The sequence below is a fragment of the Canis aureus genome, chromosome X (assembly GCF_053574225.1).
Source record: "Canis aureus isolate CA01 chromosome X, VMU_Caureus_v.1.0, whole genome shotgun sequence".
Taxonomy (NCBI): domain Eukaryota; kingdom Metazoa; phylum Chordata; class Mammalia; order Carnivora; family Canidae; genus Canis; species Canis aureus.
This window is the reverse complement of record NC_135649.1, coordinates 54,079,793-54,106,743: the sequence shown is the minus strand read 5'-3', so window position 1 is coordinate 54,106,743 and position 26,951 is coordinate 54,079,793. Positions and strand designations below refer to the sequence as shown.

The 26,951-nt window shown below is 36.3% G+C and overlaps 1 protein-coding gene across 6 annotated transcripts in view; it reads left to right on the top strand.

The window, feature by feature from the left end:
* DIAPH2 (diaphanous related formin 2) overlaps positions 1–26,951 on the top strand; it is a 1,055,757-nt gene that overhangs the window by 48,345 nt on the left and 980,461 nt on the right. For 5 of the 6 annotated variants that reach the window (XM_077888175.1, XM_077888173.1, XM_077888178.1 and 2 more), the window contains exons 2-3: positions 21,701–21,733; positions 24,374–24,550. In XM_077888175.1, the coding sequence (XP_077744301.1) occupies positions 21,701–21,733; positions 24,374–24,550 (210 nt within the window). The remainder of the gene's footprint in view (positions 1–21,700; positions 21,734–24,373; positions 24,551–26,951) is intronic. The other variant, XM_077888176.1, reaches the window with a different exon arrangement.

Below are 26,951 nucleotides of genomic sequence, written 5' to 3'. Positions count from 1 at the left end.
GTTGGATAGATCCTTTGAGTATGATATAGTGTCCCTCTTCATCTCTTACTACAGTCTTTGGTAGAAACTTTAATTTATCTGGCACAAGGATGGCTACCCCTGCTTTCTTTTGAGGACCATTTGAATGATAAATGCTTCTCCAACCTTTAATTTTCAGGCTGTAGGTGTCCTTATGTCTAAAATGAGTCTCTTGTATACAGCAAATCTGTCTGTGTCTTGCTTTTTTATCCAGTCTGAAACCTGGATAAACCCTGCGCCTTTTTATGGGGTCATTAAGCCCATTCACATTCAGAGTTACTATTGAAAGATATGAATTTAGTGTCATCTTAATACCTATTCAGTTCCTGTTTTTGCGGATTGTTTCGTTGGACCTCCTCTTTCTTTTACAGAGTCTCCCTTAATATTTCTTGCAGAGCTGGTTTGGTCACATATTTTTTCAGTTTCTGCCTATCTTGGATGTTTTTACCTCTCCTATTCTGAATGAGAGCCTTGCTGGATAAAATATTCTTGACTGCGGGTTCTTCTCTTTTATGACCCTGAATATATCCTGCCATCCCTTTCTGGCCTGCCAGGTCTCTGTGGAGAGGCCTGCTGTTAACCTAATACTTGTCCTCATGTAAGTTAGGGATGTCTTGTCTCTTGCTGCTTTAAGGATCTTCTCTTTATCTTTGGAATTTGCAAGTTTCACTATTAAATGTCAATGTGTTGAGTGGTTTTTATTGATTTGGGGGTGGGGTGGGGAATCTCTCTATTTCCTGGATCTGAATGCCTGTTTCCCTTTCCAAATTAGGGAAGTTCTCAGCTATGATTTGTTCAGATACACTTTCTGGACCTCTGTCTCTTTTGGCACCCTCAGAAACCCCAATTAAATGTAGATTTTTTCCTTCTGAGGCTGTCATTTATTTCCCTTAACCTATCCTCAGGATCTTTTAATTGTTTTTCTCTTTTTTCCTCAGTTTCCTTCCTTGCCATCAACTTGTCTTCTGTGTCACTCACTCATTCTTCTACCTCTTTAACCGTCGTCATTAGGATCTCCAGTTTGGATTGCATCTCATTTAATTGATGTTTAATTTCTGCCTGATTAGATCTAAGTCCTGCAGTCATGAAATCTCTTGAATCCTTTATGCTTTTTTCTAGAGCCGCCAGTAGCTTTATAATTGTGCTTCTGAATTGGCCTTCTGACACTGAATTGTAATCCCAATTCTGTAACTTTGTCGGAGAGAAGACTGTTTCTGATTCTTTCTTTTGTGGTGAGTTTTTCCTTCTAGTCATTTTGCTCCATGCTGAGTGGCCAAAATAAGTTTTACTGGAAAAAGGAGAAAAAGAGTGACAAGGGGGGGGGGGCAAACAGAAAACAAGGGGGAGTATCTTCTGATTCTATATACTGTAAATCCCTCGACTTTCCCTGGAAGTTTCCAGTGCTATTTGGTCAATAACTTGCTCTTCCCTTGTCCTTCCAGCTGGTCTTCTGGGGGAGGGGCAATTGGTAAGCTCCTGCTTCTCTGGGACTGGGTTTTCCTGTCCTCGGGTCACTTGCCAGGTTGCCTTAGCCTGGCTCCTTGCGGGGGCCCCTCCCCCTTGGATGCTTTTTTATTTATTTTTTTCCATCTTCCTACCATGACAGAAATGCATACTCTTCTCACTGTAGCATTCCAGGTGTTTTCTCTTTAAATCTCAGACCAAATTCATAGGTTTTCAGGATGATTTGAAAGTTATACAGGTAAGTTGGTGGGTACAGGTGACTTGGGGACCCTACTCTTCCTCCATCTTGCCCCACCTCCCCTTTATTTTGAATTTGAAAACTGCCATCCCTTTGGTATCTGTGGGTTACATGTTCATGTTTGGTCCCTGAGGCTTTAGGCTTACATATTCTCATTCTGCATTTCATGTAAAAGAAAATGCCCCTCTTAGTATATTATGTTATTTGTGGAGACTGAAGAGCTCATTCTAAAACCTTCCTGAAATAAATGGTCACTATTTCAAAAATTCAACTAGGAAGATACTTGTGTATAGTTTGTGAAATTTGAGGTATTCAGAACTCAATAAATACTTGACAATGGAAGGACTTTTCAACTTGGTTGATCAAATTTATATTTAAAATCTTGAATATATTCAATGTAAGTACTCTAGAAGCAGTCTTTATGAAAATATTTAAATCCCACGACATTTTTTTAAATGGGTAAATTGCTCTCTTTTTCCCAGTTAAGATGTCTTTGGACCTTGATTTCCTCTGTGTTAATCTCTGAACCCTTGTACTGAAATAAGTGGTATACTGTTTCTCTTATGCCTTCTTTTTTTTCCTCTTATGCTTTCCTTTATACCATTGCTAATATAGCCAGCTCTACCTGTAGAAAAGAAAAACCAGGTTTTTGATATCCTAAGTTACAATGTACATTTTCTATGGAAAATGTTTTAAAGGAGGATGCAGTTAGAATACTACTAATAGTGCTAATCTAAAGGTGTACTATTGATTAAATATGAGGTAAGCTGACTTGGGAATTCAACCATTTTTGAGAACTTTGTCTTTAGAAAAATATAGTAGGATAATTTAATTTTGTGTGTTGCATTAGGGCTATGTGCCTTGAAACTTCAATAGTATTGATTATGAACATTAAATAAGTAATTTTTAAAAAAACTAATGTTATTACCAAATAGAATGCTACTTGAAGAGAACTCAGTTTAGGCATTTTGTAAAAAGCTTGGCTATGATTCTGGTGCTAGCTCATTAATTTTGGGGACCAGAACTCATGACAGCACAGTAAAGATAATTCTATAAATGTTTAAGCACATCTATATTTGTATTTCAATGAGCTACTGGTTATAAATCTGTCTATTCATAGTAATGGTTTTTGACTTTCCTAAGCCCTAATTGGCTCAACTGTTATAAAACCAAATTCTTCAGCAATGAGGAAAATAGAAATTTTAACAAATGCTATTATGTAAATCTGGACTACTTTTAAAAAAAGATTTTACTTATTTATTCATGAGAGACACAGAGAGAGGTACAGACATAGGCAGAGTGAGAAGCAGGCTCCCTGTAGGGTACCCGATGCGGGACTCGATCCCAGGATCCCGGGATCACAGCCTGAGCTGAAGGCAGATGCTCAACCACTCAGCCATGGAGGCGTCCCAAATTAAGAACTTCTTAGTTTTGCCCTATTAAGTTTGACTTTCTCTGTTTTATCAAAGATCACATTTCATAATACTCTTGAGCGTTATTGGCAAGTTTAAGATGTGCAGCGATGTATATGTACCTCTCATTGGTTTTCAAGAACCCCCATGAAAGAACTTACTTGATTTTGTTGGTCAGAAGCCTTTGCTGGTGTGAGCAAAGTCCAAGAATTATAGAAGTTAATAAATAACCTTAAAATTTTCCAAATTTATGCAACATATTTTTTATATATTAATGAATCGGAGACTACTGTTGTCTTAAACTCAGATGAAAGGGGAAATAAAGCATTTCTTCTACATCAAAATCTTTTCACTGAAAATTGTGATTTTATAATTAAAAAAGAAAAGGAAAGTTTGAGTCATCTGTTGTGGCTTGTACATGTGTAATGGCCATTATGTTCTTGAGTTGCCTGTAATTGTTTAGGTAAAGGGACAAAAACTTCATCTTTTTTGTATTATAACTGATATAGTGATTACTCGCCACGTATAGGCCTTTAAGGGCTAAGTGTAGTTCCTTATGTATTTGCTGTTCTTACTCCACCTTAGTAATTCAAATACATGGAGAGAATGTTGTGAAAAAACTGATACAATTGTCACTTTGTCTAAAATCATAAAAAGGTAAAAAATTTAAAACTGCCTGTTAATTCACTATGATAGTGTTTATAAAACGTTGTGAAATTTTTCTATATTGTGTTCATTATTTTACTTTGACATACTTTGTCACTATATTCAGATGGAATCCTTTATTCAAATTAAAACTAAGTAAAAAAAACTAAAGAAAACTATGGGACAGAATCAAAAGAAAAGATTTTATTTATTTGACAGATAGAGAAAAAGTATGCATGAGCCGGGGGCAGGAGGGAGGCAGAAGGAGAAGCAGACACCCTGCTGAGCAGGGAGTGGGACTCTGACTTGGACTCAGAATTGGGCCTTCATCCCAGGGCTGTGAGATCATGACCTGAACTGAAAGGAGAAACTTAACCGACTGATCTGCCTAGGCACCACTATGGTACAGAATTTTTAAACATTACAGTTACCACTACTCAGCATAGCATCTGAAGCAAATGGGGGAAAAAAATGAAGGTTACAAAATTTAATAAGTTTTTGTTGATCTTAAATTCAAAGATCCTTTTTAATTTTTTGGAAATTTTAAGTCATTTTTGCCTACTGTTATCATGTTTTGCTTAAGTTTTTCAGTGTTAAATATTTGTTATAATATTCATTTATTTTATTTTAATTTTTACGGGGTAGGGGCAGTGGAGGAGAGGAGAATCCCAAGCAGGCTCCACATCCAGCATGAAGGGTTATGCAGGGCTTGATCTCATGACCCTGAGATCATGACCTGAGCTGAAATTAAGATTTGGTTGCTTAATTGACTGAGCCACCCAGGCTCCCCAATATTTAGTTATTTAAATAAGTCCTTCCTATATTAGTTCAAATAAGCTCTTTTGTTTTCCCTGGGGAGATGGTTGTCTACTTTCACTTTGGAAACCATTTTTATTGGTTGTATCTTTGGCAACATATGGTTCAGGAGCTAAATAACTGCTATACAAATGAACTTTTAGACTCCAGCCCTTCCCTGAATTGGGAATTATTTGCAAATTCAAGAATATCAGTTAACAGTATTAATAGTAAAATTAACTGAAATCATTTGTTGATTTTTATTCATCTTTTCCTATTATAAATGTGCTACAATGATACCTTATTTACAACTCAGGAATAATTTTCAGTTTTGAGTGATTTATACTCTTGAGTCTTTAAAGGTATGAATCACTTTGTTTTGTCATATTACTTTTGTAGCTACATCAGAAAACTAAATCATGTGGTTATTTATAAAAGCTACTTGAGATAGATACGTGGCAAGTCATTGTGAGGTGAGGTATTTCCAGAGTAATAATCATACCCATTTAGAGGTTATTTGTGTGTTACAAAGATGGTAATCACAACAATAGATATTAAATTATTCTATTTAGTACAAATAACAATCATATGTCTGGGTACATTGCTTCAATAACAAACATAATTTTAAACAAAATTATATATAGTAACTGCCTTCTCTATTTCTGTTGCTACCATCCTAGTCTAAGCTCTTACCACCTCCTCTGTCTCTCTCCGCCCCTCTCCAATTCAATCAGTCATGACAGGTTTGAGTGCTAACTGTGCAAATAGTACACAAAACTGAGAACACAGTTGAGACCAGGAAGGACCTAGTCCTTACTACATTGAGTGTGCAATATAACAAGGAAGACTGAGATCGTTAAAGAATTGTAATTTGGTAATTGGAATGTGTTACAAAAGGAGAAGTTAGAGACGATGGGAGACTATCACAGGACCAACTGTAGCCTAATCTCAGAGTAGGTTGGAGATGGCTAGGTGAAGGAGGGGGTATAGGGTGAGTGCTCTAAGCAAAGTATACGTGGAAAGGCCAAGGTTGAGAAAGAACTTGAGCTCTAACTAGTATTGTTATACTGATGACTCTTACAGACTGACTTCAGAATGTAGGTAGAGGTTTTAGAGGTTGGGTTCTACTCAGATCTAAATACTAATCCTAACTGTGTAATTTATTATCTTTGTGACTTTAGGCAAATGACTTAATGACTGTAAAACTTGATTTCCTGGCCTATAAAATAGGATGATAAATTCCTATATAATCAGATTGCTGTGAGGATTTTTATTTTTATTTTTATTTTTTTAGGCTGTGAAGATTTAAATGAGGCAATGCATGTAAAGCTCTTAGCATAGTACCTGGAACATAGTAAATGCTCATTAAATGGGAGATAGTATTTGGATAGAATAGACCAAACTTGCTGATTTCTGCAAGCTACTTTTTTAGCCTTTGATTCTTCCTCCAATCTATCCTGAATATTACAGTTTACAACCCTTCTCTGAAATTCTAAAATCTGAAAGCTCTGAAAACAGAAACCTGACCCTACTTGAAGCTATATATAATCTTTGTCTATTTATCTTGTTTTGTGGAATATTCCTGTTTCACTGTTAACCTGAATGTATTTTATTTAGGGTGCTACATTAGATCCTACTGGGTGTATTTTGTAATATATGGAACACATACCATATTCCTTTCTAAAATTTTGCTCTAAATTCCAAAACATATCTGGCTTCAAGGGTTTCAGATAAGAGATTGTGGACTTGTACCACCTGAAGGCATATTCCTAAAATACCACCATCTCCATGTCTGTCTCTGAATCAGAAAATCATAAGAACTCTCAGTAGCTGTGAGACTTAAGTCTAAACTACTCCCTGTAGCTTTCAAGATTATCTCTAACCTGTCCCCACCCTACATGTTCAAAATTTAGTACCTTCATTGTGAACCCTTTGTTTTATAAGGCTGTTTGCCTAAGTAAAATAAGATGTTCATGCTGCTACTTCTACCTAACTTCCTTCTTGTCCCCTCTTTCTGGCTATTCAAATCCTACCTAACAAGTAGGGCACAGTTTTTAAAAATTTCTTAAGGTATATTTATGTATTTCTTCTCTGACTTCCTATTGTACTTAATTTATTCACCAAATATTTGAGCAGATATTACATGCCAGCTAGTATTCTAAGTGTTAGAGATCCCAAAATGAATTAGACAGTTAAATTAAGGTCTTGGCTGTTAGGGAATTTGTTTATTAGAAACTAGGACACGAATAAGTAAATAAATAAGTGTACAAGATAATTTCATGTATTGGTTAATGCTGTGAAGATAATAAGATAGGACATGTGATAATGCCTAGGGAGGAGAGGTGTGTGACATACCTCAGAATCTCATAGTTTAAGTATTTGTTTATATGTGGTTAGATTTCACTCGAATTAGACTATAGAAGACTTAAGGACAGAACCATATCTTAAACTTGTATGTGCCATAAATTTCTGGGCATATGATGGGTACTCAGACATATTAATGCTTGGTTGAAACATTTCTCTTTTTTTAAAACAGTGAAGGTAAAACTTTCTTTATTAAATGGTGATCCCCACTTGGCTAACTCTTTGATCTCAGAGTATCTATTACGTATGAGTATGCTGTTTTAAAATATTTGTATTTGTGTAAAACTAGCTTACATTTATGTTCCTTTTTATTCATAGACTAAAAGATGAACTTTCATATCCAAATAATTTTCCCATTTGAAATAGTTTTGTACAAAGCAAATAAATGTTATTTCTGTACCTGCAGAAAAAGTTATGACTTTTAGAAACGTGGATTATTTCTGCAGTTCTTTCTGATTAATTCAAATACTAAATGATTTCCTCCAATTCATTAGTGTGATTTTTTTTTTTTAAAGACCTAAGTGGCAAATAAACATTTCCTCATTGCTTCATCCTTAGTCCTGAAACTGAGTTTGATTGTTAGAAAGAAGAGACTGCTGGATTCCTATATCATAGTAACTCCTCTTGGCAGTTAAAGATTGAAGTTCCTGACAAAAAAGCTTAAGACTGAGCTTATTTTGTTATGACAGATTTATGAAATTTATCCAGTGAAGTAACGTGGTCTCTTAATGGAATAAACTGAAGCCCTATACTGCAATGTCCTGTTTGATTTCTGGTACATACACATTTTGTTCATTATAAATTAAAAGAGCATCTTGAGAAGAAAGTCCCAAAAGGAAATTTTTTTTTTTTTTGTCATAAAGAGTTGTGTAAAGAATTTTGTTTTGTAATAGCCAAGAACTTGGGCAGCCCCGGGGCCTCAGTGGTTTAGCACAGCCTTCAGCCCCAGGGCATGATCCTGGAGACCCGGGATCAAGTCCCATGTCAGGCTCCCTGCATGGAGCCTGCTTCTCCCTCTGCCTGTGTCTCTGCCTCTCTCTCTCTCCTCTCTCTCTCTCTCTCTCTGTCTCTCTGTGTCTCTCATGAACAAATAAAATTAAAAAAAAAATATATTTTTTTGTAATAGGCAAGAACTTTGGTGGGTTAAAATTTGAGGCTTTTGATTTGACAGTACTTCTGAGATGATGTCCCTATGGTTAAAAAAATATAAAAGTAAGGCTTTATTGAAATGATGTAATGGACAATTTGAGATGCTAACAACAGCAAAGTAAGGTAGAGATTAGGAGCTTAATGCCTGTAACCTTTTTATCTCCACTACTAGACTTTTGCCCTTCAAGTGCAAGACCATGGCTCTTTAAATCCCCTTTAAATCTAGTATACTGCCAAATGATCTCTCATGTGTTCTAAATGCTAATGATGATGGAAGACTACAATGCCTAAGATGACATGTATATGTCTGAAAATGATGCTTAGTGTTAGGAGTTGAAATTATATTTTGGATTACTTTTAAATAGAAGCAGTAATCAGTGATTTTGAATGACAAAGTTTGCTTTCCTCCTGTCTTCTTAGAATTAAACTTCTACATTGATCTCAGTTATAAAAATCGGAATACATTTAGCTTTCTTGGTAAAATAAACACAACTGAGAGGTACTAAACTAAAAAAAAATTTTTAAAAGATTTTTTATTTATGAGAGAAAGACAGACAGACAATGCAGGGGGAGGAACAGAGGGAGAGGGACAAGTGGACCCTGTACTGAGCGTGGAGCCTGACATAGGACAGGGTCTCTGGACTTTGAGATCATTACCTGAGTTGAAATGAAGAGTTAGAATTTCAACCAACTGAGCCACCCAGGTTCCCCTCCAAAAAATCTTTACAATCAAGTATTTGAATGCTTGAACCCAATGTTCATCTTTGTTAATAGGTTATTAAATGGGGTGCCTGGGTGGCTCAGTGGTTGAGTGTTTGCCTTCGGCTCAGGGCCGGATCCCAGGATCCAGGATCAAGTCCCACATCAGGCTCCCTGCTAGGAGCCTGCATCTCCCTTTGCCTGTGTCTCTGCCCCACCCCCCCGTCTGTCTCTCATGAATACATAAATAAAATCTTTTAAAAAATAGGTTATTAGGGGATCCCTGGGTGGCGCAGTGGTTTAGCGCCTGCCTTTGGCCCAGGGCACGATCCTGGAGACCCGGGATCGAATCCCACGTCGGGCTCTCGGTGCATGGAGCCTGCTTCTCTCTCTGCCTATGTCTCTGCCCCTCTCTCTCTCTCTCTGTGTGGCTATCATAAATAAATAAACTTAAAAAAAATAGGTTATTAAATGGCCTTGAATTTCCTTGATTTATTTTGCTGGTTTATAAAGTTTAGAGTGAGTACAGGATCTGAAAAGTTGAAAGTTAAGCCTTTGAAGAGTGCTTTCTTCTGTTACTGCCACTGATCTGAATAGATACTGGGCAGAAATTTTGTTCAGAGATTTCAAACTCTGGATCAGTGTTTGATATAGATGACGTTACTTAAGGGCCCTACTAATATAAAAAGTATATCGAGTTATTTCAGGGTGTTACCCTGTTAGAGTTCTCAGAATTTCTCTATTGTGATCTTTTATTAATCTCATCTTCAACTAAACTGCATTCTCCATAAAGGAATAATGAATGTTTATCTTGTTTATATTCTTAGTACTCAGTGCTGAACAGGTGCATAGTAGATGCTCAAATATTCATTCAATTGAACCGAACATAGTTTTCTTTCTCATATTGCTGTTCTTAGCAAGAAACTTAAAGCTGGGTAAATAACTGACCATTTTTATTGCAATGGTCAACTTATTTATTTATTTATTTGAGAGAGAGAGAGAGTGAGAGGATGAGAGGAGGGAGGGTCAGAGAGAGAAGCAGCCTCCCCACTGAGTGAGGAGCCAGATGCAGGGCTTGATCCTGGTACTCCAGAATCATGACCTGAGCCAAAGGCAGATGCTTACCTGACTGAACCACCTAGGTGCCCTGCAACTTATTTATTTAAAAGAGAAGAAAATAGCCAAATTGTGTGACTAAGTTCTTTAGTTGGTGGTGAGACTTTTGAATTATATACAGTTTAATTGTCCAATTTCTGTGCTAGAGTAATTGTATAATGTTTATACAACATTGTATTACCATGTAACAGCCACAAGAGTTGAATCTTTATATATTGCTGTCTTTAATTTCTGCCTGATTGAGAAAATTAAAACAATTTTCTTGCAACAATGACTCTTGAATTTCAATAAAAACTTTAGCATTCAGATTTATAAGTAAATCCACCCTTTCTCTTAAGGGGGTGAGACTCTGGAGTGATACTTTTATAATTATACAATACTCATAATACTGTACTAAATTGTATTTAATATAACTGGGTACAAATGAGGTTTAATAATCGAATTGCTTTACTAACTGCAAGCTTATTGCTTTTCCAGATTTGTTTTTAATGGAAATATATGGTCAATATACTTATTGATGTAATATGCCCTCATCCTAATGATTATTATTATTCGATTTGCACAATAAAAGCTTATAAAATAACTTTAATTAGTGCTTTTTATTCAGGGATGTGAGTCTAATAAAGGTTTTTTTTTTTTTTTTTTGGTCATTTTTTCTTGATAGCTCTACAGTTTGTACACAGGGGTAAAAATTATACTGTCTGCTTTCATGCTATATGAGAGAGAGAGAGATGGATGTACTTATATAAATTACATTCAGATAAAATTTGAGAGCTTGTCCCTAAAGAACATCATTATGAATGAAAAAAATTTTAGGATAATAAATCTTGAAAAATTTTTTTAATTGAGTATAGTTGACACACAATGTTTCATTAGATTCAAGTGTACAACATAGTGATTTGGTTTATTTATTATGTTATGCTCACCACAAGTATAGATGAAAATGTTTTTTAATAAAAACATTTAAGAATATGTTTAAAGTTTAGTTTAGAGGGAGGCGGCAAGATGGCAGAAGAGTAGGAGTCCTCAACTCATCTGGTCCCACAAACCTAGATAACATTCAAAATATCCTGAACACCTATGAATTTGGCCTCAGATTTAAAGAGAGAACAGCTGGAATGCTACAGAGAGAAAAGTTTTCCCTTCTAACAATGTAGGGAGGTGAAAAAAATTAAAAAAAAAAATGAAGTGGGGGAGGGGAACCACAACTAGCAGGCTAAAGTGGAGCAGTGAAGCCTCCAGGGCATGAGGCCAGCCTTGGAAACCTTAAAAATCCGTGCTGGTGTTTTCCCTGACCGAAAATTGCTTAGCAGGGAAATCATTCAGAATTGCAGAAGTGGCAGTGAAGCCTCAAGATTCCTGGAGTCAGTATAAAAGAGGGGCAACGGGGGGGGGGATTTCACTGCAAACCGCGGTCCAATATCCGCATAGGGCTAGAGCGCTGCAGGCCTCTGGGCATTTGGGAGAAGCCATTCGATTAGGTGGACCGGCTCCAGAGTGGCCTTTGCACTAGAGTCTGGCAAAGGAAGGTGGTGACTGTACATGGTTCCAATTGGGACACGTGGTTTGCAGGAGCCTGGTTCCAATGGTGCAGGGCACCAGATCCCAGGACTCCCAAGTGGACAAAGCTGGCTATCCTGTGTCCCCCCCTGGGACAGGCGGAAGCGGGGAGGGCACAAGAAAGCGAGAACTCTCTAGCCAATGGGTGCCCCGCAAGCTGTGCAGATGAGTGCACTTGCCTTGTTTTGAGGAACATTTAGGCCACTGTGGACTGGGAGACTGTGATTAGTTACTCGTGGGGAGGTTGACTCCTGAGCTGCAAATCTGGCTGCCACCATTTTTTGGCCCGTCTTTGTTTCACTTTGTGGTTGGGAGAGGTGGGCCCTCTAAGGAAAAAAGGCCTCACAGGATAAACAGCTCATACTGATCCCAGCACCTGGCAAGGGGCCAGGATTCTCCGTCCAGGCACAGACATGTGGAATCAGCATGCAGACTCCTCCCCAAGAAGAACTGCTGGAAGAACAAGGGAAAAGCAAGTTTACTGAACAAGAAACACTGGAAAACTCCAGAAGTGATGGAGAATAGTATATAGAACTAGAGGGTCCTTCTTTTTTTTTTTTTTTCCCCCTCTTCCATTAGAACTAGTTTTTATGGGATCCCTGGGTGGTGCAGCGGTTTAGTGCCTGCCTTTGGCCCAGGGCACGATCCTGGAGACCCGGGATCGAATCCCACATCGGGCTCCCGGTGCATGGAGCCTGCTTCTCCCTCTGCCTGTGTCTCTGCCTCTCTCTCTCTGTGACTATCATAAATAAATAAAAATTAAAAAAAAAGAACTAATTTTTATATCAGACTAAAAATTTCCAATACCTTTTTCTTTTCTCACCTGAACTACAATATTTTACCAACACTTCATTTTTAAGCTTTTTTCTTTTTGACTTTCATATTTCTACAATTACATGTCTTTGATATATTTTTGACTTCTGTAGTCCCTTCAAAATATTCAAATTATTTTTGGTAGATATACAAGGTATGGGTATTTGTATTTTGTTTTTTCTGACTTGTTTAGTTTTACAATGGTGGAAGTTATTACCTTGTATCACACATCCAAAATACAAACAGAACCAAGTGGTACACCGTATTGGTTCATTCTGTGAGATTATATCCTCTCTTCCATCCCACTGCCCCTCTCTTTTATTTTGTTTATGTTTTTGTGGTCAAGGTTGAGTCTTTACCTAAGTATTGCTGATTTATGTAAATTTGGGATTGAGCATCTTCTCACATACAGAACAAAACACACTCAGAACCAAGAGGGTCACCCTCTAAGTCCCCTTGGGGAGACTGTATCCTCTCCTCCCACCACTTCCTCACCACCACTCCTCCTTTCCTTCTTTCTTTTTTTTATTTGGTTTTTTATTCTTAGTATTTTGTTTTAATATTTGTTTTTCACTTTAGTGGTCCTTTTGTTTTATTTGATCTATTCTTTTTCTTTTATTTTCTGGTCAGTGACTTCAGAATCGTCTAGGGTACATTTTACTTAGGTTGGAGCTGATATTTTTGACTCAATCTGCTCATAAAGTCACTCTGCACTGGACAAAATGACTAGAAGGAAGAATTCACCACAAAAGAAGGAACCAGAAACAAGACTTTCTGCCACAGAGTTACAGATTTGGATTTAAATACAATGTCAGAAAGTCAGTTCAGGAGTACACTTATAAAGCTACTGGTGGCTATGGAAAAAAAGCATAAAGGACTCTAGAGACTTCATTACTGCAGAATTGAGATGCAAACAGGCCAAAATTAAAAATAGATTAAATGAGATGCAATCCAAACAGGATGTTCTAACTGCTAGGGTTAATGAGGTGGAAGAAAGAGTGACATGGAAGACAAGTTGATGTCAAGGAAGGAAGCTGAGGATAAAAGAGAAAAACAAGAGGCCATGAAGAAAGACTTAGGGAAATAAATGATAGCTTGAAAAGGAAGAATATACATCTAATTGGGACTCCACAAGAGGCTGAGAGAGAGAGAGAGAGAGAGTGGACCACAAAGTATATTTGAACAAGTCATAGCTGATAACTTCCAAAACCTGGGGAGGAAACATGCATTCAGATCCAACAGACAGAGAGGATCCCCCAAAAATCAATTGAAACCATTCAACACCTCAACATTTAATAGTGAAACTTGGAAATTTCAAAGAATAATGTACTGTTTATATTACTATAGGTTAGTAATATAAGTTGAAGTCTAAAATTGTGGTACTTCCAATTTTTTTCTCTTTCAAGATTGCTTTGGTTATTTGGGGTTCTTTGTGGTTCCCTACAAATGTTAGGATTCTTTGTCTCAGTTCTGTGAAAAATGCTGTTGGTATTTCATAAGGATTCATTAAATATTTACATTGCTTTGGGTAGTATAGATATTTTACCAATAGTTGTTGTTCCACTCCATGAACTTGGAATGTCTTTCCATTTCTTTGCATTACCTTGAATTTTTTCCACGAGCATTTTATAGTTTTCAGAGTACAGGTTGTACACCCCTTTGGTTAAGTTCATCTCTATGTATTTTGTTATTTTTGATGGAATTGTAAATGGGATTATTTTCTTAATTCTGCTGCTTCATCTTCAGTGTATATAAATGCAGCAGACTTCTATACATTGATTTTTATATCCTAAATTCATACTAAATTCATTTATCAGTTCTAGTATTTTTTACTGGAGCAGGGTTTTTTGTGTTTTTTTGGTGGGTTTTCTATATATTGTATCATGACATCTGCAAATAGTGAAGGTTTTAATTTTTCCTTGCCATTTTGGATGACTTTTTTTTCTTTTTCTTCTCTGATTTCTGTGGCTAGGATCTGTAGTGCTATATTTAACAAAAGTGGTAAGAGAACTTCCTTGTTTTGTTATGGACCTTTGAGGAAGAGCTCTGTTTTCCCCCTTTGAGTATGATGTTAGCTGTGGGTTTTTCATGGATGGCCTTTATTATGTTGAGGTATGTTCCCTTCAAACCTACTTTGTTGAGAGTTTTTATCTGACTGGATATTACATTTTTTCAAATGCTTTTTCTGCATCTATTGAAATGATCATATGGTTTTTATCCTTTCTTTCATTGATGTGACACATTGCATTGGTGAATTTGAATATTGAACGACCTGGGAATAAATCCTACTTGGTCGTGGTGATGATTTTTCTAATGTATTGTTAGGTTCACTGTGCTAGTATTTTTTTGTGGATTTTTGCATCTGTGTTCATTAGGAATATTGGCCTGAAGTTCTCTTTTTTTGGTGGTATCTTTATTTGGTTTTGGTATCAGGGTAATTCTGGCTGCACAGAATGAATTCATAAGTTTTCCTTTCTCTTCTATTTTTTTTAGAATAATTTGAATCAGTGAATCAGTATGAACTCTGAATAGGTATTAACTCTTCATTAAATGTTTGGTAAAATTCACCTGTTGAGCCATCTGGTTCTGGACTTTTGCTTGTTGCAAGGTTTTTATTACTGATACAATTTCATTGCTGGTAATAGGTCTGTTCAAATTTTGAATTTCTTTCTATTTCACCTTTATTAGTTTATATGGTTCTAGCAATTTATCCATTTTTACTAGGTTGTCCAATTTTTATGTATACTGTTTTTCATATTTTCTTATAACTATTTCTGTGCTTTTGTTTGTCATTTCTTCTCTTTCATTAGTGATTTTAATTATTTGAGTCCTTTCTCTGTTTTTCCTGATAAGTCTGGCTGAAAGTTTGTCAATTTATTTTTGCAATGAACCAGCTCCTGGTTTCATTGATCTGTTCTATTTTTTTTTTTAATGTTTCTTTATAACTTATTTCAACTTTAATCTTCATTATTTTTTCCCTTGTGCTGGTTTTAGGTTTTGTTTGTTGTTCTTTTTCTAGGTCTTTCAGGTGTAAGGCGGTTGAGAGTTTTCATGCTTTTTGAGGTAGGGGAATATTGCTAACAACTTCTGTCCTGAACCATTTTGGCTACATCTCAAAGATTTTGGATCTTTGTGTTTTCATTTTCCTTTGTTTTCATGTGTGTTTTAATTTCTTCTTTTATTTCCTGGTTGACCCATTCATTGTTCAGTAGCATGTTGTTTAAGCTCCACGTATTTGTGGCTTTCTAGATTTCTTCTTGTGGATGACTTCTAGTTTCAAAGCATTGTGGTCAGAAAAGATACATGATATGACTTCAGTCTTGAATTTGTTGATGTTTGTTTTGTGGCCTATATGTTACCTATCATGGAGAATGTTGCATGTACGCTTGAAAAGCATGTGTATTTATCATTGTAGGATGAAATGTTCTAAATATATCAGTTTGATCCATGTGTTTCAAAATACCATTTCCTTGTTGATTTTTTGTTTAGATGACCTGTCCATTGATGTAAGTGGAGTATTTAAATGCCCTAGTATTATTTTATCATTATTGATTGATTCTTTTATGTTTGTGTTTATACCTGCTTTGTGTATTTGGATGCTTCTGCATTGGGTGCATAAATTTTTATAACAGTTATGTCTTCTGGTATTGTTCCTTTTATTATTGTCTATTGTTCTTTGTCTCTTGTTAGTCTTTATTTTAAAGTCTGCTTTGTCTAATATAAATGTTGGTACTCTGGCTTTTGTTTGGCATCTTTTTGCATGATAGATGTTTCTCTGTCCCCTCACTTTCAATCTGCAGGTGTCTTGTCTAAGACATGTCCTGTAGGCAGCATAGAGATGGGTCTTGTGTTTTTATCCATGTCCTGTAGGCAGAATGCATGTCCTGTAGGCAGCATAGAGATGAGTCTTGTGTTTTTATCCATGCTGAGATCCTATGTGTTTTGATTGGAGCATTTAGTCCATTTATATTCAAAGTAATTATTTATATGTATGTATTTATTACCATTTTATTACTTTGTGATTGTTTCTTAATATTTTCTCTGATCCTTGTCTTTCACTTTTTCATGGTTTACTGATTTTAGTTTCCCCTTTCCACAGTGTATACTTTAATATTTTTTATAGGGTTGGTTTAGTGGTCATGAACTCCTTTAGTTTTTGTCTGTCTAGGAAACTATTTCTCCTTCTATTCTGAATGATATCCTGACTGGATAGAGTATTCTTGGCTGCCTATTTTTTCCATTTGGCACTTGAAATATGTCATTCCACTCCCTTCTGTTTTGCCAAGGTCCTGATGAAAAATCTTCTGCTACCTTTGTGGGGTTTCATTTGTATATTACTGTGTTCTTTTGTCTTGCTGCTTTTTAAAAAAATTTATTTATTTATTCATGAGAGACACAGAGAGAGAGAGAGGCAGAGACACAGGCAGAAGGAGAAGCAGGCTCCATGCAGGGAGCCCGATGTGGGACTCGATCCTGGGAATCCAGGATCACACCCTGGGCCAAAGCAGGCACAGAACTGCTGAGCCACCCAGGCGTCCCTGTCTTGCTGCTTTTAAATTTTCTTCTTTATCATTATATTTTGCCAACTTAAATACAATATGTCTTGGTGTGGGTCTGCTTTTGTTGATTTTGATGGGATTTCACTCTGCCTCCTGAATCTGGATACCTGTTTCCCTCCCTAGATTAGGGAAGTTTTCAGTTTTGTTTCTTCTAATAAATTTTCTACCCCCTTTACTCTTTTCTTCTCCTTATGGGACTCCTATAGTATAAATGTTATGTTTGAGGGCAGCACTCTGTTCTCATTTTACACAATTCTTTTGTCTCCCTTTTATGCAACTTGGTTATTTTTCATTTCTCTGCTTTCTAGGTCATTAATTTCTCCCTCCACTTTTTCTAGCCTGTTCTTTCCAGAAAGCATGTTTCTCAGTTCATGTATGTCCTTTATCTCTGCTGTTATTCCTCATCTCTGTTATAGGTCTAACTCATGTCTTCCATTATTTACTCAAGCCAAGTGAGTATCCTTATGATCATTGCTTTAAATACTACATCAGGTGGGTTACTTATATCTGTTTCACCTAGATCTCTGGCTGTCATCTTGTACTGTTCTTTCATATGGTATAAATTTCTCTGTCTTCTGAGTTTAAGTCTCTGTTTATTTCTCTGTGTTAGGAAAGTCAGTTATGTCTCCTGTTCTTGTGGGTAATGGCATTATAAAGAAGAAGTCTTTATATGTAGTGCTTGCTACATGTGCTGTGCTATTTTGTGCTGGCCAGTTTTTCTTTCAGGCCAGTTGTCTGTAGAGGTTGTCTTTGCCTTGTTGTGGCAGTATTTTGTTCCCGGACTGAATATGGCCCATTTTGACTAGGTGTGTTCTGATCTTCTTGTTGCACTGCTGCCAAAACTGAGACTCAGCAAATCTTTCAAGTCAGGAGATGCAATGTGAGCAGGGGTTGGACTAGCCTTCTAGGTTAGGAGGCTCAAAGTCCTGCTGCTCAGGCAAGTGACACTGACATTTCCAGAAGTGCGGTTCTACCAGTATGTCCTGGGCAGGTTGGCGTAAGTTAGGTAGTGAGTGTTAACACTGTGTTGGTTCCCGTAGGTTGCCCTGTCCTTAGGAAGAGAGGCAGTTGAGGGAAATGGCACCTGACAGTTTCTTTGTTTCTGGAAGTTCTCTGTATAAACTCTTCCTCTCTGGGATGTGTTCTGAAATGAGCATGTAACCTCCCCACCATGTACCCTAGTTGTTCTTCAGATTCCTTTTTCCATGTTGTATGTCTGCATGTCTTTTGCTTGCCTTTTCTCCAGGAGCTGCCCTAATGCCCTCGGGGTCTAGCTCAGCTAAGCCCACTGACCTTTAAAACTCCAGGCTTTAAACTGTGCTGCTTGTCAGAAGTCTCCAAATTGAAATTCAGCTCCTCTCACTTTCCAAGGCAGTTGTTAGAGTGATTTCTTTTATCCATGTGCTCCCCTGTGTGTAAGTATGTCTCTTCCCTTTCTCTGGCTCCCTCCCCACTGCAGAGGCTAAGATCTGTTTTTCTCCCAAACTGTGGCTCTGCCCTTCCTACCTTCTTTGATGTGGTCTTTTCTCTTTCTTTAGTTGTGGAGTTTGTTCTATCAGTTTTCATTTAATACCCCAGTCAGTTTCTGGGGTATTAAGATGATTTGATAGTTATCTAGTTATATTCATTGGATAAGGCAAGCCTAGGGTCCTCTACTCCACTGCCATCTTTCAACCTCCATGTTTCCATTTAAATAGGCTGGACAGACTGGGTCTCACTGAACAAAAAACTCCAAAAGGAGGGATTATGGAGTAATGGATATAGAATTATGGAAATGGAAAAGGGCATTGCTGTCAGAGGGAAGAGCTAGTGCATGTGACTGACTGCATTGCATTACTGAAGAACAGTGAAGTCGTCACTGTGACTGTAGGTGAGGGAATTAAAGGGACAGTAGTAGGAGATGAGGTCAGAGGGATCTGGAGAGAGTACAGATCAGGAGGGCTTTGTAGGGTGCTGGAAGGATTTTGACTTATGCTTCATAAAGTAGAGAGCTGTTGGAAAGTTTTGAGCAAAGGAGTGACACTATCACATTTGGTTTTACCACTATCACTTTGATATGTTCAAAGTTAACTAGTATGGTAAAGATGGAAGCAGGGAGACAGGCTAGGATGTTATTACAGAAATCTAGGTAAGAGGTGATGATGGCTTGAACTGAATCTTCCCTTTAAGATTACTTTGGCAATGAGGAGAGAATGGAAACAGAGGTAATTATTAGATAGCTGTTTCCAGGGATTAGAATCTAAAAAGAGATAGTTTGTGTGAGAATGAAGAAGAAATTATAGAACATATATTGTGGGACTTGACAACTGCTTGGCTATAGGGAATGAAGGAGTAACATGAAAGTCTTAAGCCTGGATAAATGGAATATAGATAGTACCATTAACATAATATTATACTCCTTTTTGAGAGTTTGTCCTGACCCTCTGAAACAGTATCTTTACCTCTTTGTGCTCATGTTGTGTTTCCACTGGGTTATTAATTGTATACTCATTTTTCCTCCTGCCATCCTCCTTGAAAGCTTAGGGAAGTGGTCTGACTCTTAGAATTTTGGCAATATTAAGGAGTAATTAGGAAGGTAAAATTTAAGAATTCATTTGCATATACAATTTATGTGAATTATAACCAATCAGCCACATGTGAGTTCTGTAGATTACATGTGAAATGTGTTGGGGAAGGACTTTGGGTGCCAGAGGAATTCTCTTTGGTAAGATACTTGACTTCCTGGTTAATGATGGGAAAAGGCAGTTACTTCAATGGATTATCTGTGAACTTGAGTTTACCACGAACTGTTTCAATTCAGTAATTCAATCCTAGTATCCTAGATCTTGATTATAATAACTGAAAAGTTTATATGTTGACTGAGAGTTAGTATGTAGTCATAACCAGATAGATCTGTGATCCTTGGGCAGGTCATTTAGCCTCTTCAAGTTTCAGTTTCATTATTTGTAAACTGAGAGGTTTTGACCAGATTATTATAAATTCCATCCAACTTTAATAGTCTCTAACTCCATACTGTGTAATTAAGTATGGACAAAAAAGTTGATTACATAAAAAAGAGAGTAGGGTGAGAGAAGAAAACTCAAGTTTCTTCCTATAAGACAAGGTGGAAATATTACTAACAATAACTTTTTTCTTGTTTCTGTCCCCCATGATCAAACTGTCACCATACATTCAATTGAAATATAAATTCAAACCATTCCAAATATATTTGTACCTTAAGTTAGATAAATTGACCAAATCACATTGTGTTTTCCCTTAATTTATATTTTCACTTTGAAGATACTGATGTGTCTTTAATTTTGAGTTTATATCCCCAAAAGATAGAAAGAAAAGAAATAATTGCTTGAACAACTGTATAATCTGCCTACTAATACCACAGGTGGACAGGTACATATCCAGATGGTGGCATGGTAGTTGAAAATTTGACATTTCTCACTCTGAAATTACATTACTGGCAATCATGAAGCTTGCCTTTATGCATAAAGATTTTAACTCAGTAGGAAACTTATGAAGAAATATATAGAGATGGTCTTACAGTGAATTAATCTCTCTTAAAACGGCTTCAGTTCTGTTATAAATATTCCTCCTTCTTTTTTTTTCCCATAGGCAATAAAATTTGATTGGAGTGTGATGAAGGCATAGTACAAAAATGTAGAAGTGTAGGTCCCTGAGGGAATCAATGGATTGAAAGTAGAAAAAGAACTATACATATAATAGTGTATTTGTTCCAACTGATCCAGAGGAGGATGATCCTTAACAGCATTTGATTGATGATATTTGAGACAATTTCATGAGATCCTGAGACCAAATCCTTTTCATTTACTTAGAACTCATAATTAATTCTCCTTACCAGTGGTATGACCACATTTTTCTTAGTAAAAAGGGATGTGAGCATGCTTGACCAAGTTGATGCACATAATTCAGCTTCTTTTGGAAGACATAAATGTATAGGATATGGCAGAAAGATTAATTTCAATTCTTAAGAGGTCATTTTTAAACAAATCTTTTTCCTTCCTAATCATAATTTTTAAGTAGCATTTCAACATACTTATAATAGCTGCCTTTCATGCTGATCATATGTTATTGTAAGATCTTGAATTATCTTCTGAATCATGGAATTTTACTAAATTATTAATTATCATTTTGCTTTACCGTAAATTGCCTTATTACTTTTGTATTGCTGTAGTCTAATTCCTCAAATAATGGTGCCCATTTTGTTGTGTGGTAGTTTTTAAGTACTGTATTTTATTAACTAGGATACACCATTTGAAGTGTTTCTCAGTATTAGAAATAGAGAACCACAGGCAAAAAACAAGTGTTGGAATTTTTGAGAAATGGACATATATTAACAGAATCAGTTAATTCAGTTTGATCTAGAATATTTATAAATATGTTCTTTAATTATCTATAAGATGTTAACTGAATTCTAGACTCAGCTATTTCATTTTATTTCATTACTATTAAATGTAACATTTTTCCTATTCTATTTTAAAATTTAGTTTTTTAAAAAACATGACTCATTCTAAGATTTTGAAAAAACTTGAAAGGGCTTATGACTTTGATATATCTTTTCTCATGTTTGAGCACTATGGTAATGATGCCTGATCCAAATTTAACTTTGGGACTTTGCTAGTCATCTTTAAACAAATAGACACCCCCATCCAAGTCTTCATTTTTAATCTCCTTAAAGAGTTTTTTTTCCTTTTGTAAAGAATGTATGTGGTTATTTATTTAAACTTGCGAATTGTTTTTGATTAGTTATGATTAATAAAATAAATGGGTATAATTAAATTATTAATTTGTTTGATCTATGAATTTCTTTTATCTGACAGGTTTTCTTTTTTTTTTTTTCCTTTTGGTTTTAATAGAACATTCAAATAAAAACTTTGGCAGATGATGTGGTAAGGTGGTCTTAGTAGCATGTTGTTATGTTATTTATGCATGTTGCTTTTTTACTAAAGTGGGTGGACATTAAAGCATTGATGTATGTAAGATATAAAATATCTAGATGTTTACAAAGTACAGTAAAATAGAAGATTTGTCAAGAGCGTGACTTTTCTCTTTTTGGATATCAAAGTAAAGAATTATATGAGAGCTCGATAAAATTTTGATATTATCCTGATACATACCTTAACCAGAATATTTTTTTGTATGTCTATAAAGCTAACTCTAGAAAATACAGATTTTTTTTTCTTTTTTGATAGCCAAATAAACTGTGATTAAGTAAAAGATTAATAGCAATACTGGGGGAAATTATTTTAAAATAGAAAGGAAGCCAAGTTTATTATGTTAGGTAAGTGCTATTAAATTTAAAATTCTTACATGTTTTGACCTGAGGCTATCATAAAACTTAAAAGTTATGGGTTTAACATTTAAGTGTGCCCTTTTATAGCTAAACTTAAAATATAGTATTTTAAACAGTGTCAATTTTTTCTTTGTGAAATTACAAATAATGTAAAAATTATTAGTGATTTAAGGAGGTAAAAGCATATAGCTTGACTTCATTTTCTTATTAAGAGATAGCTGAAAAAAACCAGTTTTCTAGATAGAAATGAAGGGCATAGTGGAAGATCAAGTATATCTGTAAATAATGCTAGTCTGTAAAAAGCTAACACTGCAAAAGTGTCATGAAGGGACAGGAGCAGAGATATATTGAGTTAATGGTCGATTCCATACTTAAATGCTTTTATGTCCACCATATTTTTTAGTGAAATTTGATTGTTGGATATATACTCTAGCCTATTTGGGATTACTTAATATTTTTTCTTGACTTGTTTGAAAATATACTACATATCTATGTAGTAGATATGTATAGTATCTACATACATATAGTATAGTATGTATCTACTACATACGAATGTAATTTTCCTCAAGGAGTCAAAAGAAAATTGGAATATAGTTCAAGATAATTTGAAAAAAATGAATCTTAATGTAAACATTGGTATAGGAACCAGGGACTTAATAAATTTAGCAAGTCACTTTTTCTGTGAAATGAGAGAATTAGTCTAGATGATTTTTCAGATTACTTTCCAGCTCTAAAACACAATGGTTTATATAATCTTTTTGTAAGATACCATGTACTGAAATAATTTTTGTAATCCTAAATAAGCTACATAAAACTGCTCATATTTCTGTCAAAGTATAACATTTTATTAAAAAAATGTTCTTTGAATCAAAATGAAAAGTATGTTCTTTTAATTGGGGGGATGGAACCAACAGAAATTTTTATAAGTTGCTGTAGTAACTTCTGTGATGCATTTTGTATTTTTGAAATAATTTGTAAGGACTCAGTAACATGGCAATGAAGATTACTGTCCTCACATCTAACATGTTTGCTTGTTTAACATGATTTGATGGTATGCATGTGCTTTCTAACAGAAATCATTACTGATTTTTGAGGTGTGATGTTTTGTGGTTTAAAACAGATTGGGCTGTTTACATGTACCTGGAGTCATTAGTACACTTTATATGAAATAGCAAGCTAATTATTAGAGATTGTACATGGAATCAGTTTTAGAGTCAATATCCATAAAACATCAGGTTCTTCATAATAGTATTTGTAGGAAGAAGATATTTCTATGTATGTTAACATTGCCATTAAGCAGAAAAGGTGATGTCTTGTTATCCCCAAATGTTAGGGAAAAAAAGTAAGGGAAGTAATAATGATAAATAGCAGCTGAGTGCACTAAACAGATCAACTTATTTAAATCTCAGAATAACTTTGTGGTATAGGTAATATTATTTATTTATTTAACATATATTAACTTGTTATCTGTATTTTAAATATTTTATTTATTTATTTTAGAGAGAGAAAGAATAATCTCAAGCAGACGGCCCACTGAGCATGGAGCCCTATGTGGGGCTTGATCTCATGACCCCTAGATCATGACCTGAGCCAAAATCAAGAGTCAGACACTTAACCAACTGAGCCAGTCTCCCCTTGTTATCCATGTTTTAGAGATTAGGAAACAGTACACATAATTTGCATAGGATTCCTCAGGTAGTAAATGACAGGTTCAAACCCAGGCAGTCTGGCTTCAGAGTTGGTGTTCTTCATCATTATACTCGAACACTATGCTGACAAAGTATCCATAGATACTTGTCACAGTTTTTGGCACTTTGAAGAGGGAAACATTACTCTAATTTCCCCCTTAGAATTAAATATTAGGGTTCTTTTTATTTACTTTCTTTATTTCTCATAGTTCAAATTTGCTGCCAAAGCCATATTCTCTCTTAAACAACCACATGACTTTAATGCAGGACTTTTTTTCTTTTTTACCTACTTACTATGTAAATAGAAATAATAAAAGACTAAGGTTTACTTTTGAGGAATACTTTCACACTTTAGACTTCCAGGATTGAAAAACTACTATAAATTTTCAAAGTTGTACAATCTCTAACTGGAGCTTGTTGCTTAAAGTAAGAGTCTGTCAAAAGACAATAATGATATATATTATACTAAGTGCTATTTTTATGTTTCAGTACTTCATATTTGTGATTCTGGGTTTCTCTCTTAGAGTTTCTTATTTTTTTCTTTGTAGCGTGACCGAATTACAAGTTTTAGAAAATCTACAGTCAAAAAAGAAAAACCTCTTATTCAACATCCTATTGATTCTCAAGTTGCAATGAGTGAGTTTCCAGCAGCTCAACCATTATATGATGAACGATCTTTGAATTTGTCAGAAAAAGAAGTACTGGATCTTTTTGAAAAAATGATGGTAAGTTAAACCCCTACTTTTGTTGTAATTTTAAAATGTATGTGCCCAGAGTAGCATGGGATTTTAAGTAGATGTGTTTGTATAGACGGTGTTTATATCACGTAAAGGAGAGAACAGAAACCTGTTGATAAAACAGAACTATTTTCAGAAGTATCTGGTTTTTGAAAAACATCCAAACCTGACTATTACTTTTACAATGGACTCCAGAAAGCAGGAGCTCTCTTACTTATTTATTTGTGTTCTCTAGTATTTTGTAGTCTTTGGGACATTGAATTCATTTTTTTTAAATGAGTTTTTTTAACTAGTTTGCATTTCTGTGAAATAAAACAGGTCAAAGTTTACTTTGCTGAAAACAACACAAGCTATCTTATTGGGTATATGAAATAGAGTTGGGAAGACAGAGGGTAAAAAATTAAAAAGCAAAATGGACGAGAAACAGTGCCTGGAAAGAGAAGGAAGATGGCAGTGGAGTAGGAGGACCCTAGGCTCAACTTGTCGCAGAAACAGAAGTGGATAACTATCAAATCATTCTAAATACCTCAGAAATTGACCTGAAGACTGAGAGAACAAACTCTAGAACTAAAGGGAGAGAAGAGGCCATATCCAAGAAGATAGGAAGTGCAGAGACATGCTTTAGGGGAAAACTAAATCAAAGCTACTAAAGAAGGGAGGGAATTCTGGTCTGGAGAAGCAGAGAGAAAGACAGGCAGGCAGAGAGAAGGAAAGAAGGAAAGAGAGGAAGAAAGAAAGAGGAAAGAAAAAAGAAAGGGAAAGGAAAGAAAGAAAAGCACTTAGGGGGAAGCACATGAAGAATGTTTCTTCAAAGCCATTGGCTTGGAAGATAAGAGGGGCTGAATTTCATGAGTTCCTGAACCAGCAGGGATTAAAGCCTGGAGTTTTGAAGGTCAGCAAACTTGGCTGGATAGAGAGTCCTGAGGGCACTGACCTGCTCTTGAAGAGAAGGTAGGCAAACAACCCAGGGACAGAGGGCATGGAAACAGTGATCGGAAGAGCACCTGGAACACGTGGGGATTATTTGCTATCCTCTGAGTTTGCCCCTGAGAGGTTGCATTCACTGAGACACCTCTCTGAGAACAACGGAGCTGGCTGGAGCCATTCCCCTCCCCCACACATAACACCATAAAAAGTGATCCAATTGCTGGAAGCAGCAGAGCACCAACACTGGCTGCATAATTTACTTACACCAAGCCCCACCCCTCTGTGCATTATTGGAACTACCCTTCTCAGGCTTGCTACAGGACCAGCATGGTGGGCCTCACCTCAGAAGACCAACATAAATCCCTGACCTCACCACATCTCCTGACCAGGGAGTTTTACAGGGCCTCAGTTCCAGTGGAGGTGGTGACAAGCCTCATTTCATAAGCAGACCAGAGCACACCTGGTTAAACTCCCCACATTCAGGCCAGAGTCCAAACACTGGCCACAGTAAGCAAGGAGAGGCTCTGCAGAACACTGGCCTGAAGGATAGAGCAACTCAAACACAATAGCAGGGCACATGCAGCACACAGCAGAGACACTCCCTGAAGCTCCAGGCCTTGGACACTACATGACCTTTTCTTCATAAGGCAGTTACTTTCAGGAGCAGGAGATATGACTGACTTTTCTAATACACAGAGGAGAGAGGCTTAGAGAAAATGCAGAGACAAAGGAATTTATCCCAAAGGAATGAACAAGATAAGACCTCAGCTACAAATTTAAGTGAAACAGAAAGAAGTAACATGACTAATGAAGAATTTAAAGCAATGATCATGGGATGCCTGGATGGCTCAGCAGTTGAACAGAGTTCCAGGATCGAGTCCCACGTTGTGCTCCCTGCATGGGAGCCTGCTTCTCCCTCTGCCTATGTCTCTGCCCCCCTCTCTCTCTTTCTGTGTCTCTCATGAATAAATAGATAAAATCTTAAAAAAAATAAAGCAACGATCATAAGGATACTCACTGGGATTGAGAAAAGAATAGAAGATATCAGTGACAGCCTTACCACAGAGATAACACATTTTTAAAAGATTTTATTTTATTCATGAGAGATAGAGAGAGGTAGAGACATAGGCAGAGGGAGAAGCAGATTCCCCACACGAGGCCAAGGCAGGACTCAATCCCATGACCCCGGGATCATGCCCTGAGCCAAAGGCAGATGCTCAACCACTGAGCCACCCTGGTACCCCCAGAGATACAACATATTAATTGACCTAGCAGTAACATTTGATACAGTTGATCATTTTCTCCAATTTGAAATGCTTCCCCCTTCCCTTACCCCCAACATTGATTTGGTTTTCCCCCTGCTTCTTTGGTGCTTCTTTTCAATCTTCTTTGCTGATTCCTTTTCATGTTCTCAATCTTTAAAGTAGAGACCCAGGGATCAGTGCTTGGACATCTTTTCCTC